This window comes from Diuraphis noxia, unplaced genomic scaffold (assembly GCF_037042655.1).
Source record: "Diuraphis noxia isolate RWA-SAM2 unplaced genomic scaffold, SU_Dnox_SAM2 contig0002, whole genome shotgun sequence".
In the NCBI taxonomy this organism is placed as follows: domain Eukaryota; kingdom Metazoa; phylum Arthropoda; class Insecta; order Hemiptera; family Aphididae; genus Diuraphis; species Diuraphis noxia.
Window position 1 is genome coordinate 63,871,925 of NW_028301712.1, and position 20,420 is coordinate 63,892,344.

The following is a 20,420-nucleotide window of genomic DNA, read 5'->3' on the forward strand; positions in this document are numbered from 1 at the left end:
GTACAAGATTTGTAAACTTTTATATAGTCATTAAGACAATAATATATCGTAAATATTTTTTGTAAGACAGAACGGCCTTTGCAGTCGTGAGTTAAATAAAATAATAATTCTGATATATAACAATTAGTGTGAATGGTGTGATAGGTACTAGGTAGGTATATAATATTATTATAGATGTTCGAGAAATCGTCGAACTTGCAGCTTATATTCCGATACATAGATACAATAATATTATTATTGTATTATAAATTTTTTTCAGACGCTGCACCAATGAGTTATTACGGCAACATACCGAATTTGGACATGAACGGATCAAACGGTGAAAGTTATAATGACCATTTACGGGTCGAAAATCGCGAGCGCAGCGGCCACCGCACACGCGCACTGCACGTCAAAACGCATCCGAACTCTTTATGTTGTACCTATCGTTGAGATGCTCAAACGTCAAACTATATATACCTAATCTAACAGATAATAACTGATACCGTAAAACCTATATGCGTGTGCAATACATATTTCACTGTTCTCGCGGTAGTCGGTAGCAAATAAACCGTATACAACACTCGATATAATAATAATAATAATATAAAATATATTATAACTTCGTCGTCTCGTTGATAATAAATTACTGTCGAATAAATTACAGACAGGACATTTGCAGCGGCGCAACGATTCCTCGAATCAACTTTTATTACTCGTTTGCTCGTATAGTAATAATAATAATTCTATGTACAAAGACTGTATTTTAGTGGTAGTACGCAGGTTGGCACGTGTTCGGAGGACGAGAACATCATAAGTTTAGGTTGTTTAAGGAATGTACGATGAAAATATATTAAGTACAACATTTTTATTTTTTATATTTCTTAGACATACATATTATTATTATTTTATTTATTTTTCAATTAGATCGATAAAGTGTTCATGTCAATACTCGATATAGTCAAGTGAAAAAACCAATAACTTAAAACGCATTTTTTATATATATATATATTAAAAGGTTTTTACAGAAACAAAACATTACTGGTTGAGAAAATGTTAGGAAACTGAAGAATCTCTACCTCTTTTAATTCTGAATCAATTAGGTCGTGTAATATTTAGGGGTGATATAATATACATAAATTCCTGTATCTATACACCTACTAAATGTATTAAAATAATAACATATAAGACTATATAGTATATCGTATATGCATCTGAACTAGTTTTTTTACGTACCAGACTTAAATTCCAAAATATACATATGACAACCAACAAAAAAGGATATAAAAAGTGGGGATTCAATGACCGGTGTATGAACTGAACATTAATAAATTATCGTACAAATATTGTAAATATATGTACTAAATTATTATAATATTATATGTTCCTTCAATGAGAAGATCGTTAAATGCTGTTTGTTTAAGTCAGTCATTAATATCCATCATACTATATACATTACGAGATGGATTTAACTGCTATTCAAGAAGTGAGATGGACAAGTTCAGGGAGCTTTAAGTCTCAAGGAATGATTCTATTTTACAGTGGTAAGGACAAACACGAACAAGGTGTAGGGTTTATACCTAAAGAAAATTTTTTACCACAAATTGCAAATTTCAAACCTATAAATGACCGTATATGTTACATGGAACTTAAATGTAAGTGGCACACTTTGATCCTAATTAACTGTTATTCACCTACAGAAGATAAAAAATGAATTATATGATAATCTAAACATGCTATACGATTCTTTGTCAGCTGATAAACCAAAAATAGTGATCGGAGATTTTAATGCAAAAATCCAATATAATCCAACAATTGGATCTGAAAGCTTACATGAAGAATCTAATGATAATGGTTATAAGTTGATCTCTTTTGCAGCTGCTAGGAATATGACTATAAGTTACACATGTTTCCTGCACAAGAATATTCATAAACAAACATGGATTTCGACATGTGGTTATGTAAGAAACCAAATAGACCACACAACAGTTGATTCACGGATAAAGTCTTGTGTAAGAGATGTAAGAAGCATGAGAGGAAGTAGCGCTATGTCGGATCATTTTCTCGTAAGAACAAAAATAAATATCAGAATATCAACTGAGTGGTGAAAGAAGTAGAAACACAAGGAGAAAATAGATAAAGAAGCACTGAAAACATCAACAGCTAGATTATATCAAGAAAAGTTAATGTCAAAATTACAGAATATACAAGAAAGACCAAATATAAGTGAAACATGGAAAGAAGTAGAACAAACAATAAAAACCATAGCTGTAGAGGTACTTGGTACATACCAGAAAAAACAAGGAAAATGTGATTTACTGAAGACTTTAAAAGAGCTTTACATGAAAAAGATAGAGTCCGCATGAAAGTATTACATGAACCCAATGAAGATAACAAAAGATTGTTAGCACTTAAATAAAGATAGGTAAAAAGGCGATAAGATTAAATAAGAGACTATGGGAAAAAGGACGCATATAAAATATAAAAAAAATAGTAATACCCATTCAAAATTTTTTTTTTTTGGAAATTTAAATGAAGTAAGACATGGATACAAGCCCAGACTAACGATTATGAGAAAAATTGATAGAATCCTTCTAACAGGCAACAAAGAAATCGTATGCGAACTCAAAGATATGTTTGCAAAGCTTTTGAACTAGTAAACGAACTAACGACAGTAGAACAGCTATTCGAAACCCCGTAAAAAAATTAAGTAAAAACGAGATTAAATAATGCTTAACAATGGTAAAGCACCAAGTGAAGAGAAAAGGAAATAGCATCAGAATGTTTAAAAAAAGATGATCCTTGCTTATTAAACCAACTTCATAAATTAATAAACATAATATGGGAACAAGAGGAAATACCCGAATTGCGGAGAATATCTGTCCTATGTCTTGTTTTTAAAAAAGGGGATACCTTTCATGGAGTGTGAAAATTATAGAGGAATCTCCTTACTCAACACAACTCTTAAGTTTCTGTCTAATATTCTTCTAATCAGAATCAATCCATTTATCAAAGAAAGAATAGGAGAATATCAAGCTGAGTTCACGATAGGGAGATCAACAGTTGATCAAATCCACATCATCAAACAATCAGCTGAGAAGAGTCACGAGTATAAAGACATCTTATATACACCTTGTGTTCATAGATAACAAACAAAGCCGCATACGATTCGACTAATAGGGAAAAACTATGGAGTGTCATGAACAAAATGGAAATACCATCAAAATTAGTCAGACTGATGATTACAAATTTTAAAGGGTACAGAATTTCAAATACCTGATAATTGAATGGTCTACCTATACAAGGAACCCACCGTTGTTGGGTTCCTGAAGAGCTCGAGGATAAGTTGGGCGGGATATGTGTGGAGGTCAGAGGGGAATGATTGGATGATTGGATCAATAACTAAATGGAAACTCGACACTAAGAGGCCTCGAGGCTCGAGGACGCCCCACACAAAAACGGGTGGATAGAGTACAAGAAGAATTGAAACTCCTGAACGTAAGAAACGCAGAACAATGTGCATAAGATAGAGAAGAATAAAACCAACATGTTGTTGCGACGATGGGCCTTAAAGACCTGTAAAAGTCTAGAAAGAAGAAAAAAAGTGTCTTCCTCGTATGATATATGTAATATGTGGCGATCGTCAACTCACACCCTGACTCGACATACATCATATTATCATATTATTCATATTATGTCATTACTAATTTTAAACCGCTCTGTAAAAACGAGATTAAAAAATTGTAAGCTCGGTTTGTGTATTAAAATTTAAAGTGAAAATTCTTTTAAAATACATACACAATCGTCTAATCGTATGATCGTCTAATATTAAACGGCGAGTTTGATTGTCTCCTACGCCTGTATATTATGATAAATATAATATTTTATGTTATTATTATTTATATACGGCATTTTTCATTTAGTCATCCAACACTCATCCTCTCTTCACCACCACCTGAACTATCCGACAAATACCAGCATATTGTACGTAAAATAACAATTTACTATTTTATTCAATATCTTGTAATTTTATTCATGTGATTTATTAAATAAGACTCATACACATATAATTGTCGTATACTTATTGATTTATACAATTAATTAACAATAAAAATTAATGGATTGTGCGACGCATACAGATACAATATAGTAAGCGTCTTTCGAATAATATAATAATCACTATATTATTATAGCTATTACTCGTTTTACGATCATTTAATTACTCTATATATAGTAACACGCGCGTGTAATGCACTAGTCGGACCATTAGACAGTTATACAAACATATAATTTTATTATACGACTTTCGGTGGCCCGAATCAATAAACCTTAGAAAAAAAAATGTCTCAATTGCAGGATATCGGACGACATAATTATTAAGTTATTCTTAAATTTTAATCATCGTGTTCATATAAATTTTTTTTTAAATTTATTTTATTTACTCATAAAATAATATTATTAAGTGCTTATAATAAGTAATACAATTATTAACAACACGCATAAATATAATTTATAATACTATAAGTATTCAAAACACAAATTGGTTAGTAAATACGATAAAGAAAAAGCATATCATTATATTTTTTTATTTTATTGCGTGTTTGATGTATTGAACACACACTACGTTTACATTATTACTACTATATACTAGAAGATTTTTGACAATTCTGCGTACTTCCGGGATTTTATTATTGAGTAATGAGAGTACAATTACTTTTATATATAATTTTAATTTTAACCTATATACGAGCATAAATCGTTTCGTTTAAAATATGATGATGCAGTTTCTTATTATACTTATTCGAAAGTTTGTGTTACCTAAATAAAATTAATATTATATAATATTTATATTTTAAACTTTTTTTAATAATCTATTAGCTTTTATACTGTCGACGTAATTTATACGATGGTCTAAAATAGTTATACACAAATACAAAATAGTGAGCGGATTTTTAACAGTAACTATTTGTCTTAAAACGGATTACAAATTACAGGAACATTTTGGAAATGTTCCAAATATCGTATGTATACATCGTCTAAAAAAAACCTTTGCAAACGACCACTTCATACAAGGAAAGGATACTTATTTATCGGATTATAGTTTTCTGACCAGGCGATATCAACAAAAAATTCCATTGTAATATTATTCTTAAATCTTAATTGTTATTTTTATGATGAGCCACGAGCAAATATCCGCAGTTGTAAGTAGGTAATGGCGTAATGCCTGCAATAGATGTAAGTATACCTATATTTCTTTTTAATTATATTTTTAATCACAGAGATTGAGAGAGATATAGTATGTATAATATAGCATGTTTAATAATCATTAATCATTGATAAATATTATAGGTACTTATAATATGCATAGCCATATGAATAGGTACATAATATATATTATATATAAATGATAAGTATTTCCGATTTAAATTGTACAAGTCTAATGAAATATTATTTACAACCATATTATAGAAAGAAAAAACATAGCTTTATTTATAATAATTATAGCTTAGATTAACTTATGAAAAAGATAATATTGCTTAATAAGCCTGGATGAGTATATAAAATAATATTATGTTTAATTATTTAAAGTCCATATACGTTGTTATGGACATTGTTTGAAGAAGTATGTCAAAACTCAAAAGATCTATGAATGTAAGTAATTCAATTAAAATAATGTTAAAAGGTTTTAAAAATGTATGAATCACTTAGAATTTTATTATAATTGTAATTTTAATTGTGATTGCTTTTAATTATAATTGGAGATTATTATAAGACGCGTTAAAAAAAATAATAATGATATTACGATGTTATACATAATTTTTAATTTGTAATTAAAATATTTAAATTTTAAATACATTTCGATAAAAATAAATAATGGAATTACACTTCTTGATAAGTCTCACATACGAAATCCTGGTTGTGCAAGATTTTTTGTTCGTAAATGTTGATACAAATTGCAATATAGATGGATATATATATGGTAGTACTTACATAATAACTGTATATTTTGCTGTTTATTACTAATTTTCTTATCTTATTTATATATTATAAGCCAACAGTGTAAATTTAAATATAATAATAATAATAATAATGAGTTTTGCAAAATATTAATCATATAATCATTTTTTAACAATACAGTTTACAATATTACAGCACCCCCAGTAAGTCTGGGGGAGCATCACTGAAAAAATAAAAGTAAAAATACGAGTAAGCATCAATAACAAACGATAACTACCACGGTAATGGCAAAAACAAGACTCGTGAACCCTTTCCTCAGCTGTATAACTACCGGACTCATTATTGAGACGTAAAACTGAGATCAGTGCCCAAACGGTTTTTAAAAGTCAAAACTGGAACTGGAAGCGAATAAAAACCAAATACAGTTTCCAAACCCTGGCCCGTGTGTATATGTATTTTGATACATAGACAATATATTATGTCATGTATTTAGGTACAGACTGCATAGATGCAATTCGTATTAATTTACATCCGACTTGCAGTTCCTCCCGCGATGGCAGTGATGGTGACCGGCCATGTTGGATTTTTAGACGGGAACGCGCACATACACTCTCGCGCGCGCACACACACACACACACACACACACACACACACACATATCACACACGATATCACGTTATAAGTCTGTTGGCTGTTGGTTGCATGTGTTGAGCATATGCTTTGCAGGTCGGCGACCACAAATAAGACGAGCACAAGACGTAGGTACAAGCACACACTCGCATATACACATTTATATATATATATATATATATATACATATTATACACGCTTACCGTATATATAGGTACATTCATACAATATATTTAGTTACATAGATAAATTATGTACATTATATATATATATATATATATATATTAAATAGGTGTATCATAATATTATGTGTATAATAAGAGGACCCCACAACGATCGTCACCGAAAATCCATTCGACTCATATATATGTAACGCTTAACTGATGAACAACACTTGGGACCTCTGCTACTCAGTGTGTTGTGTGTGTGTGTCTGCGCAATCGTGCGATCCGGCTATAATACAATGTCACACACGACTATATATTAGAACAGTACATTATACTATACGTGCAGCAAGAACGGCAGCAATATAGTGTGTGTGTGTGTGTGTGTGCATATAATAATTGTAAATAGCCGAACTTCCCACAAATCTCGTCTTCGTCGTATACCGGTGCCATATATTTATACATATAAAATATCACACGGTGTAGTACGTTTGCATGTTCAGTCTATGCGTGTCCTTCACACGAGTTTCGATGTATACGCGTACACATAGGCGAATCTTGGAATTCATAGCAGGGTGTGCCTTTACATCGAAAAAGCCCTCTGTAGTTCAAAATACCTCTCAATTATCACACGTTTGAAATATGTTTCCCATTTGAACGAAATAAAGTATTTTTCATTTTGTCAATAACCATGGTTATGCATAAGAATGATAATTACTGGTAAAATTAAATTACACAATATAATTATGATTATGGCTATAAATTACGACTATAGCCGCCGTGTTCTAAATAAACAGGCATGTTTTCTCTTTTCTTGAAAATATTGCTGATCTTTTATCAACTATGCTTATCACTATAATATTTATTGACAATATTTGTACCCGTAAAAATGTATTAAAATACAAATTGTTTAATGTTTAGACTCAATACCATTGTAACTGAAATGATTATTATGTGCCCTATACACAGGTTTATACGAGTCGCAGGATGTGCCCTGGAACACCAGACACACCCCATAAATTCGCCTATGCGTGTACATGCACTTTCCATCGGGTGTACGTACTGATAAGGAGGATTTGTAGGTACCCTATGTCGACATTTCTGCTGCAGTGGCGAAAAAAATGAATATATTAAACTATGATAGGTGTCCATTTTTGAACTTTCTAAGCACAATCATTGTTTAAATCACGAAAAAAAACCCTTAAAATACATAAATTTCTATAAGTTAATTAATATTTTTGAAGTCCTCCTAATCAGATTTAATAGGTCTCAACTATGCACTCTCTCTCTCTGGGTATGGCAACTGCAATTGTCTCTGGGACTCACAAAACTTCATTCACACTAACGCCAAACTAAATAATGTTATAAACTGTACCTATATACGCAAGTAACCATCACGCTTCCAAAAGTCGGCCACGCGTATTATTGACGTTTTAATGCAATCTTAAAGGTACACCAGTCACTTTTAGAAGATTTTACTGAGTCATTTCAAACCCGAAATATATATATAAGATATTGTATTATCTCATAATACGAGACGAGAGTTGATGCAATTTTATACAACAGCAAGCGACTATAGATAATAATTCTCAAAAACCTATTCGAGATTCAAGCATTATGAATTATTGAACTCTATATTTACGTATAATATATATTATTAATCAACCATATTTATGTATTCGATATTAATAGACGTATCGACGTTATTGTATGTTTGCATATTATATACTATACTATCATAAAGATAAAATTGTTCATAGCGTCAAGTATACTTACTGTATATACATATACCTAGGTGCAGTTCAAAACTCGAGTTTGAAAATAATTTCACTTTTTGTACATTGAACTCACGTGATATTATACACAGTATCACACACACATAATATATACATACATACCTATATATATATATATAAATATTAAAGAAGGTGCACTTTTAAATATCGGTACATATGTTATGGTTGAAGGAGGGTGGTGAAAGCGCTTTATAAATTTAACTCGAAGTATATATTATTATTAGGACATTATATTTTACTTTACAGCTACGCAGTAAATACAATGATTTGCAATATATCGAACGTTCATTAAAATCTTTGTAAATTTGTCGAATATTATCTAATGCTTTATGAATTATAGCTATATGCATTATTCATGTGATGACGTGTTCTAATTTCTTAATAGGTTACCAACGATTTGGCAATAATCTAGGTAACTAAACTACCCAAGGGGCCGCTTGTCGATTTTTGACAGATCGTTTTGGACGGCGCAGATGCGAATTTCCAACGTCAATTTCGTCAATGTTTTATAGTTACTTATACTATTTATTATAAGCTAACCACGTAGGACAGCGATAATGACGAAAATGGGTTTCTAAAACATCATAATATAATTGGCCTTGCTTTGCGACAACTCTATAATATCTATACTAAATACTATAAAATGGTCTACAATGTAGACTCTACATAATCGAGATGAAAACCTATATATGTGCACTAATGATAATAAATAAATTAAACTATAATTATTAAATGCATTATAATGGTACACGTATAGTAACATATCACATAATATATATATATATATATATATATATGTATATATAGGCTCATATAAATATAGAAACGATTAAATCGGGTATCTGTTTGTATATACAAAGATAAATTTTACGTAGTAATACACCAGTGACGTATTTGACTTAACTTTATTGTGGGGAGGGGGGGTTACTAAACTTACGAGCATTATACACTACTTAAGTACAATATTTTTTAAATATATATGCTTGTGTTCTTGACCACATACTTACTGCATCTTTTATACATTCCACATCTTAAAAAGGTAAATAAAATACAATACATTTCAAATTACAGTAAAAAAATATTATACTTATTATCTATATTATCTATATTTATTAATTATAAAATCAATATTTCTTTTTTTCATTTGTGAAAATTTATCAATAATTCTGTCAACGCATTTTTTTAGTATCCCGTCAATCGTTTATGCAAACTGGAGCACTGTACGTAATTATATATAATATTTTAACGTAAGTGTTTGCGATCTATATTTATAATCACTCCTCATTAAATCTAAAGCGAAAATCTTCAACAACTTACAGATCCGTGACTTTTATTAATAGTGTTTATTTTTTTTTTTTTTTTAGCAATAATTTTAAATCGTATTCAAATTTCAAATAACTCGTCCAGATTATATTATTATGTGTAGTGAAATATACGACAAAATAAAAAATTACTCTAAACTAATCCCAAATAATAAAGTTGGCACGATTTTAATAATATTATTCCACGCTGTTGATATAATGATATTATAATCATATAGGTATAGCTAATCATTGAAAATAATTGGTTTATTTGGGGAAAAAATGGATCCTCATTTTTATTTTGCTAACTTATCAGCAGTAATCTCTGCCCTAACCATAATCGTAAATGTATAAGATATTGGACAACATAAAACAGGTGTAGGTACTCCGACTACAAGAATAATATTACATAACGTTATTGTTTAATTTTTTAATTAATTTTAATTAAACCATATGTAAATATACAGCTGTACAGGTACCTAAATTATATCGTATGCATTTCAGAGTAACGGGCCACTGTTTTGAGTAGGTCACTTGGATGTGCCAGTTTTAAATTGTTACCTAGGTATAGCTGAATAGGTACTTCAACGCCTCGCAAGAAATGTTTCCGTTCAGACATAGTTCGTTTGCCGACAACATACTAGCAAATCATTTGCATCCGGCATACATATGTCGAGATGTTTGAATAATTATTTAAAACAAGAAAATTATAATTATATCGCAGCAGAAGTTGCATGCTGCCACAGAGATGGGTAGGTTAGGTATTGAAATCCGGACAGTGACTGTATTATACAGCTGCCCTCACCACAACTAGGGATAATTAAGACAAGTGTTGCGATAAGTACCTACAACGTTTGAAATATGCAACGAAATGACATCGACAAATTACGTGGACAATGGACATTCTTTTGATTCACTGACTACAAAACGCACCATCTGATGCACCGACTCAGCTGTATTGCATTTTTTTTTCAATAGGTTATAATAATTCGGACGTTGAAATACATTGGTATACGCTTGTTATCGTAATATATTGTTTCCCGAAGAAATTTTGAAACGATTCAAAAATAAAAAATATGTTATTTTTTAAGACGGTCACCTTGAATAACATTCAGACTACATAACACGGCACAATGCCGTAGGTACATAATATATTATATTTAATAATAATAAGTGTATCTAATCGAGCACTATATACTGCAGCAGTTGATTGTTGGCGGTTTGTGTGTTCGCCAGAAGTCAGAACGGACTTTGTTCGAAAAGCGTAAATAAAATAATAAACTTGTGTATAGAGTACAATATTATACATTATATACATGATTAGGAACAAAATTGATTGTATTAATAAAGTAAAACTTTTTTCTTTCTACCAACGTTCTTATCGTGTTGTTTATTAGTTGTTACTGCCGCGGCTGAATAAACAATATACCTTAACATATTACACACACACACACACGTATATATATATATATATATATAAATGCAAGATGAGAAAAAAATAAAAATACACGTTATGATAAGACGCACTGTAATCCGATCGACCAATTTTTTACGATGAATCAGTCGTAACGTAGTCGTTTCCGGACACAGACCGATAAAAATTGAAAGCTAGCTGTTACACCTTGACATCCATACTATATAAACACAGCACGAGAAATAGAAAATACGACAGGTTTTTCTTTTCTTTGGTTACCGACCGTCTTTGTAGACAGATACTGTTATCGAACAAGGTGCACTGCTCCAGCCAACGCCGATGGTTATGAATCGGTATTCTCATCCCGTATGTCATGTACCTAATAGCTATCTCACCATGGAGTCCAAGTGTATAGCCATAACCGTCATTCGTCTACTATACATATATATAAACATCCACACATCTCCTGCATTTTTTTAGTATTTTTAACTCAGGTTAATCAGTATTTTCTATATACAAATTGTAACAATATCACGTGGTGAGACATTCTATAATAGACTATACAACTATCAAGTGTTTTATACGTATGTTACGGTAAATGCACGATCACTAGGTAAACCTAGGTTTTACTAATTAATATACAAAATTAAAATGCATTTCAAATGTTATAAAAGTACATGTGCAAATAAATAAAAATTTTAAATAATTATTTCTTACCACCCACCAATTTTACTAATTTTTATGAACAAATAAATAATAATTCTGTTTTTAAATGCATTTTTATTTTTTATACAAATTTAAACAGCTGTCAGTAGCTTGTTTTAATAATATATAATTATAATTTTTACGCAGCTTATCGCTTAAATGTTGTGTGTCGTGTATTGATCAGCTTTTACTAAGTCAATTTGTATATCCTATAGGTTGTACATAACGTGTTTAGTAAAAGCCCGAATAAAATTAAGAATTTCAGCATTTACTGAGTAACAACAGTAAAACCTAGCATTAACTATTAAACCCTAGGTTTACCTAGTGATCGGGCATTTACGGTAACATATATATATAATATATATATACGTTTGATTAGTGTTTACTTTTACCTAGGTATACCAATAACGATATGTAATGGGGTTTTAAACCGTTATATAATAGTATACACGTTTTGGTAGGTTCAAATAATCAAATCGATATCGTATTATCGGTTGGTACAAAATTACCTGTACCGAAAAATAAAACCTGTTTAACAATCAATAAGCACGCATAAACCTGTGCGTATTTGTTGAACCAATTTTTTTATATATTAAATCGAATAGCATATAATAAACGACAGCAAAACAAAGAGGAAACCAAACCGTGCGTGTATATTTTGACGACTGTAATATAATTGGTTCGTTCAAGTGCGAACGTTAAGTAATATAATGCTCACGCTAAGACAAGTATATAAACATTATACTAACACGTTTATTTTTACATGCTCGCAGACACAAATATTGTCAAAATTGTCGGTTTTAGGAACGTACCTATACAAATAAAACATGTTATTATTTTTTTGGCAGAGTTTTGCAGTAAAATGTGTTTTCATACTAAAATATTGACAGACTATAATATACGTTTATAAATGTATGTATGTAAAAAAATATAGCCACAGGTAATACAATGAAACGTATTTTCATATCAGGTTTGAACCGTATTTAGATATGATCTGCATTGTACGAGCAATCAAACAACCGAACACAGCTATACAGAACTTAAAGACTTTGGTTCACGAAGTTCATACCAGTTCAAAGTTCGAACAAAACATAAAACATCTCGATTCGAATATACAAAATTAGAAGTAATTTTAGTCGTTATATCTGGTAACATGCATGATGTTATATCATAACATTTCGTAGACGATTAATATTATTATTAATCTTTGGATATTTGACTCTGTTCAATTTATTTCGAAATTTTAAATACATATTGTGAGCGAGGCACATTGTGGTTTATGTATATTTTGTACTTCTATTGCAATAACCGTGGATGGTATATGATGAATAGAGCGAGGATTTGTATGCGCATTTGCATATTTATTTTGGTTGATCGTATGATATGCTAAGTGAGCATAAAATTTGTTTCATGACATACCGATTTAAAAAATAAAACTTTGTTGGTGCATATTTTTGCATATTTCGTCATTTTTCTATTTTAATGGCTTATTTTACAATTTTAATTGCATATTTCGATGTTTTTTTTGTTTTATTGGAAATTTTTTAAATTTATACTATTTTCAATTATAATATAAGTAAAAAAAAATTATATTTTTATAGTTTCGATTGTTTCGATTAATATCAAAATATAGGTAAGTACATCTATTTTAGGAGATATTTTTGATATAAATTGATTCCTTTTTTTATATATGTATAGATTAAAGCTACCTGAAAATAGTGAAAGTGGAAAAAATAAAGAAAAGTGCTTTTAGTATTATTCAACAATTTTTATTTATAATATATTATATTAATTAAATGTTCCAAAAAAAATTTTTATGCATATTTTTTTATTTTCCATGCATATTTTAACATTTTAGTGCTTATATTTATGCATATTTAAGATTTTTTAGCGCATATTCGATTGATTTTTAATGCATATAAATCCGCGCTCTAATGATGAATAACACATCGCTAGTAACACGCGTATACCTTTAATATCAATTAATAGGTCATAATAAGGTCGTAACTGTGAGAGGGAGAGGATTTCAGAGGTCACACCCTCCTCTAAAATTATTAAAGTGGAACAATTTTAGTAGTGAATATTTTTTATAAAATTACCTATTGTAGTAAGAATAATTTTATATTTTCGTTAAAGCAGTAATAATAACGAGCATGAAGAATATTCTATAAAGAATTATACTTTGAACATGTTGGGTCTTCCCTGAATTTTTTTTTTCAGTTATGGACTTGGGCAGATAGTAAAGTTTATACATTATAAGCTAAAACATATAGGTAATTTTCTAAAAGTATAATTTTCTTAATGTATATTGTTAGTATAAATGGCGAATTCGGAATAAATATTTTTGGAAAGAGAATAAATATAATATTACTATCATAAAACAATTATTGTTAAGCTCTACTCAATATTTGAATTTTTACTACGAGTCTATAATATAATCAAAAATATAAAATTTAATAATCGTGCCAATAGAAAAAATTAAAATTTTAATAAAATAAGTTTTATAATTTATATCGAACGATTATGTAATTAGGTATATTGTTTATTCTTAATCGATGAATTGAATACTTTAAATACTAAAAAGTAAAAAGTAAGACTCAAAACGCGTGACAACAACAGGGTGGGAATTCTTGAACCGAAAATAAAAGGCCAAAAAGCAGGAGAAGTTTCTCCCCGTCCCCCATCCCCGTCTATCCTTCTCTCTTTGAAGAGATGTGTGTATACACACATCGTTAAGTCGTGCGATATGTCTGAGCGAAGTATTATGCGTGCAACGATGGAGACGACGGTTTTACCGAGCCGATTAATTTTGTTTATTTTTTTGTAGGACCAGAAAAGATTTAGAGATATTATGTCAAACGATCGACTAATGACCATCATCGTCGTCATTTTCGTCATCGTCGAACCCCGCTCAAGCGCAGACGTGACCAGATAGAAATGGATCACAACTTTATACGCGTCTCCCCACAACGTTTCGCTTGCGCGGCGCCAGTGACAATAGTTTGAAGCGCAGTGCAGAAAAGGAGGGACGTGACCGAAAAGAAAGACTGCGATCGGACAGATAAAGAGGGTGAGACATAGGGGGAAGAACGGGTAGATACAGAAAAATAGGGAAAGAGCGAGAGAAAGAAAGAGAGAGAAAGAGTAGATAAAAAAAAAAGATGGGCGGGTGTAAAGCTTGTGTACGACCCTTTTCCGCCTTTGCCACGTCGACAATCGTCATGTCCATAAAGTCCCCTTACCGCTCTCGTGTTCCGGTGCTAAATCTCTGCGCTGAGACCCTCGAGTAGTGATCAGTCATGGCGAGGAACGAACGGGGGTTGACGGAAAAAGTTTTGAAAATTAACGAGAGTAGTCATGGCAACAGAGAGACCCCGCGCTCACCTCCAGCCAGAATGAAAAAGATTTTTCTTCTTCTTTATTATTATTATTTTTTTTTTTGCCCCTTTTCCCGGCGGACTTGCAGTCGAATCCCGCGGCACATCATTAACTTGACAAAATCCTCGCCAACAGCTTTTTTCCTCGACGTTCTATCTCTGTCGTACAAAAACCAAGCGTCGGCGTTGGTGGCCCGGTGGATGATGGAGGTGCGAGGGAAACTGTATACTATATATACATATATACATTGTGTACTGTATATATAAAAGAACGTATTGTGTCTGATTTTTATCCGAAGGGGTTTACAGATGACGTCCTCTGTTTTTTCCTCCTATTCCTTTTACAGTGTCCTCAAAAAAGCGGGTAAACGTTGCTCTTATTACACGCTTTTTTTTACCCACTATATACATTTTCAAACAGAAGTTGACGATAAAAACTACTTGCAAGTTTAGTCGCCCATCTCATTTAATGACATCACTATATCGTTTTGCAAATGTGCCTACTATCGAGGCCGCAGTACTGCGATTTATAATATTTTCTTAGTAATGTAATATAGTTCAAGTTATGGCATGGTTTCAATAATTCAAAAAATTCTAGTTTTCTAAGCTAGCACATTTGTCGGATTAAAAACATACTACATAATATTATATTAAAGTTTTTTGCGCATATAAGTCGTAATCGATAGATATATTATTTATTTTAATTTAACCAACACTTAAATAAGACGGAAAATACATTTAATTTATAATTTTTGAAAATAAACTTTTATTGTTGCCATTTTAACCTAAATATATAGGTACCGCGTGTGTGTTCATCAATTTAGGGAACACTGAATTTCTCGGCTGTATTATGTTGAAATAAATCGAATTTTTTTTACAAGCTAGTATAGTACATAAATACACATTTTCAAATAAATTTCAAATTTTTAACCCTCTCGATACGCGCATGCGTAATGCAACTTATTTTTTTTTAATAGCGACCGGTATTTTTAATACCAAATTCGGATAGACTGAATATTTTTAAGTCGTTTTGACCAATTAATCATGGCTCTAAAACCAAAATTGACTGAATGACAGCCATTCAAATTTTAATAAATAATACATTTTTACAATTTATTATAAAATGTATAAACCATTTATAATTATTTATTATTAGTTAATTTTTGAATATTTTTACGTATACAATTGTAATCAATTTTAATTAAATTATTTTAAATTCGTATAAAGTTAATCTTATTTATAACAATTATAAAAAAAAAAAAGTTAAAGTATTCAAAAAGTAACCAATAATAAATAATTATAAATGGTTCTATGCATTTTATTATAATTAATTGTAAAAATGTATTATTTATTAAAATTTTAATAGCTCTCATTCAGTTAATTTTGGTTTTAGAGCCATGGTTAATTGATCAAAATGACTTAAAAATATTCAGTCTATCCGAATTTGGTATCAAAAATACCGGTTGCTATTAAATAAAAATAAGTTGCATTACGCATGCGCGTACCTAGAGGGTTAAAAATTTGAAATTTATCTGAAAATGTGTGTTTATGTACCTACCACTAGTTTATAAAAAAAATTCGATTTATTGCAACATAATCTGGCTGAGAAATTCAGTGTTCCCTAAATTGATGAAAACACGGTAAGTATATATTTCATATGACCATATTTAGAGCATCACAACTTTATAAACATGAAATAAATATATAAACAGAATAAAAATAATTACAAAAATTTAATAAACGGAGATGATAATATTGGGCCAACTAAAACTGTGCGGATAATAGTTTTATATTACAGCTAATACATAATACAACTTAAAATATTAATTATAACGTCTAGATTTCTTATTTATCTGACCACATATCCATATTGGTTGCAATGGCGGATATAATCACAGTTCTGTGGAGAGAAGTGAATTTCTATAGAGATAATGACGTTCAACCCCTCCCATTATTTTATTTTGAAATATATAACTATAATCGATACATATAAATAATAGAACAATAATAGCATATATTAAAAATGTTAATAAAATAGTATTACAGTATCAATAGTTTAAACACAGTATTACAGTCTGTAATACACGATTACACAAATACAAAATGCAAGAACTAAGATACTATACGTATAAATAACCATAATTATTACTATCAGACACAGCTATAAATAGTAGGTACTATTTTTAATCGTGCCATCAGATCATAAAGTAATAAATACTCTATGGGGGGGAGGGGGCATCTGCAGGCACTATTGTCACGAAATTTTGAAAAAAACAATATTGTACAAGCGAAAAATCAATTAGCAGATAACTATTTAAATATTTATATACAGTGGTTGTAGCCAATAGGCAATATTGCAATTATGTATAGTAGTAACGAAAATCTCAATGGAGGGGGGCTACCTTTCGTAGCCAATCAATGTCACACAGATTTTCTTCGGGAAATCGAAATCGGGTTGTTAGATTGTTGCGGATGGCTAACAATGTTTTGCATACCAGGTTTCTCTAAATATTCATTTAGCGTATTTCCCTCGGCAATAATAATAGATGATGTCAAATATAATATTATTACATCATAGCATTGTATTGATCTGATATCCAAAATGTTGTGTGCAGATGTCATGCAAAGAATAGAAAATAAACCGTTGAAAGTTAAATTTTTAAAAGCTCCTTCTATACGAGTTGTGCATGAGATAACTATGAAGAAGTACGCCTATATTTGACATAAATCCGCATTCAAAAACCGTGATTTGTCGCGCAGAACGCAGACGAGAAACAGATTAGTGCTGATATACAGTGTAGCGGTGTGGTGGCTGGACGCCTTGTTCGTCTGTGCAAGCAATAATAATAATAATACTATAACAGTGCAATGTTTTCAGAATAAGCAGACCGAAACGAATAACAAACAACAATTTTATAGCGGTACGATAAACTTTGTGGGACTCAAATATATTATAATTTATATGACTACGTTATATACACTGTGCATATAGGTTACATAGTCATTATAAAAATAAAATCGGCGAGGTATGAATAGTCCAATACGCTACTGACGACTATCCAATAGAATAACGATCAATCCTATTTTCAATAATTATTACTATGTTGTACTCATATGTCAAATGTTTAGCCTATATTTGTATTTAATAAAATTATGAAAAATATACCAAATCGAAATAGCTGAGGATCACGCTGTATACTGTATATTAAGTGTACTTTTTATCTATCTCTAAATCTAATAATCAGATTAAATTTATATATGAAATATGAATAATATTATGTAGATTTGTATATAATATATTATATTAAAACATTTTAAAGCAATAATTGTAATAGATGTCTGCCACTGTGAGTTGTGACATATAGATCAGCGGATGAAACTTAGTTTTCTAGATTACTTAGATAGATTTGGATATACTTGGTTAGATTTATCTCAGTTGCACGTGAGTTTGAGCGAAAAAAACACTGCACTTACATCCTTTTGAACTTAGCCAACTGATGTGTTGAATTTATATTTAAAAAAATTAAAAATATAGGTTTTAAATTATGTTCTGTATCTATTATTATTTAAAATTAAATTAAATCGGATTTTGTAAAAATGACCCAATCGTTTGATTGATATACATGACGGATTATTTCAAAATAGTTATTCTTTCAGAAACTATATTTAAATAATACGAATTTTGATAAAAATTACACACTTGTAAAGACATATAGCGCCTTATTCTATACAGACATGATAATACAAGTACTATAATATTATGATATTTATGTACGATTATACTCGTATAGTGGGATTAATGTCATTGTCTGTAACATAATACGTAATAATGTATAATATTATGTATATAGTATATACATACATAATATCATGTTTGAAGAAAAAAAACCGTATCAACTTCGGTGCATAAAGTCACGCGCGTAACTACAAGGTATAATACGGTATTAGTGATTAGTGTATATAGAATTTACATGAAAAATATAAAGATGTAGGTATAATGCAATACTCGTTTATTAGTATATAGGTGCTGCGTCAGTTTATGAAGAAAAGATATTTTGCTTTTTTTTTATATTAATCCCTTAAAACGGGAAGCATAATATATGATGACATTAAAACGCAGCGTTCTACGCCCATATATTGGGACGTATGTATGGGAAAAAAATGAATACTGATTAAGTGTGTAGATACTATAATAATGTTTATATTTTAATATTTATTACGTTAGAATTAATATTTTTGATAAAAATTTAAGCTTGTCAATTTTTTGGCCTTGATACACATTTTTTTTACACCTGGCTTAGTTTTAGTAATGATTTTGTTGTTATGGTTACTTATATTCATAAAAACATATATTTTACAGTTTATAGATTTTTTTGTAGAGGAAAATTGTCGAGTAGCGTCGAGTAACTATGGTTTTTTTTTTTTTTAGGATATAGCCGATTGAAAATGTTCCTTTATTAATAGGTATATTATATTATTTATCTATATTATTCATATTGTAGATTTAATACAAATCGTATAGTCACATACAATATAACAGAATATTATATTTATCATAATTGGTTAACAATCGTAATTCTATTTCTAATTGTAATTGTATCAGTTATTAAGTAGGTATATTAAAGTATACCTGCTATTACTTATATAGGTACACGAAATAAAATACACCGACCCAAAGTATACATTCGACGGAGACAAGTAATGTCATAATGTTTATGCAGACTCGTGTGTTATCAGTAGGTACAAACTTGGAAATATTAAACCTAATCGATTGTTATATCAACATAAGGATAAGATATTTTTTGTTTAATAGACTGCTATGATTAGGGAAGAAAATCTATCTATACCTGCACAGCAGCGAGAAGTTTTTATAGTAAACGCCACAGGACCTCAATTCACCCTCTCGGCACATCCTAAAACAATATTATAACAATACGCATTTACACATTAACATTTTCAATGTATCCGTCGCCACGTTATTCACGGAGAACATTGAGCTAGTAGGTCACGCGTAAATGTCGATTATTTCGTGAAATCCGTTGAACAAACATATTATTAACATATTATATAATGTTATATATATATATATATATATA

The 20,420-nt window shown here is 30.1% G+C and overlaps 1 protein-coding gene across 1 annotated transcript; it reads left to right on the plus strand.

The window, feature by feature from the left end:
• Positions 1-1,441: 1,441 nt before the first annotated feature.
• On the plus strand, positions 1,442-2,345 carry LOC107170902 (uncharacterized). Its single transcript, XM_015521119.2, has 3 exons — positions 1,442-1,634; positions 1,735-2,045; positions 2,181-2,345. The coding sequence occupies exons 1-3, from the start codon at positions 1,442-1,444 to the stop codon at positions 2,343-2,345; spliced, it is 669 nt and encodes a 222-aa protein (XP_015376605.2).
• The last annotated feature ends 18,075 nt before the right edge of the window (positions 2,346-20,420 follow it).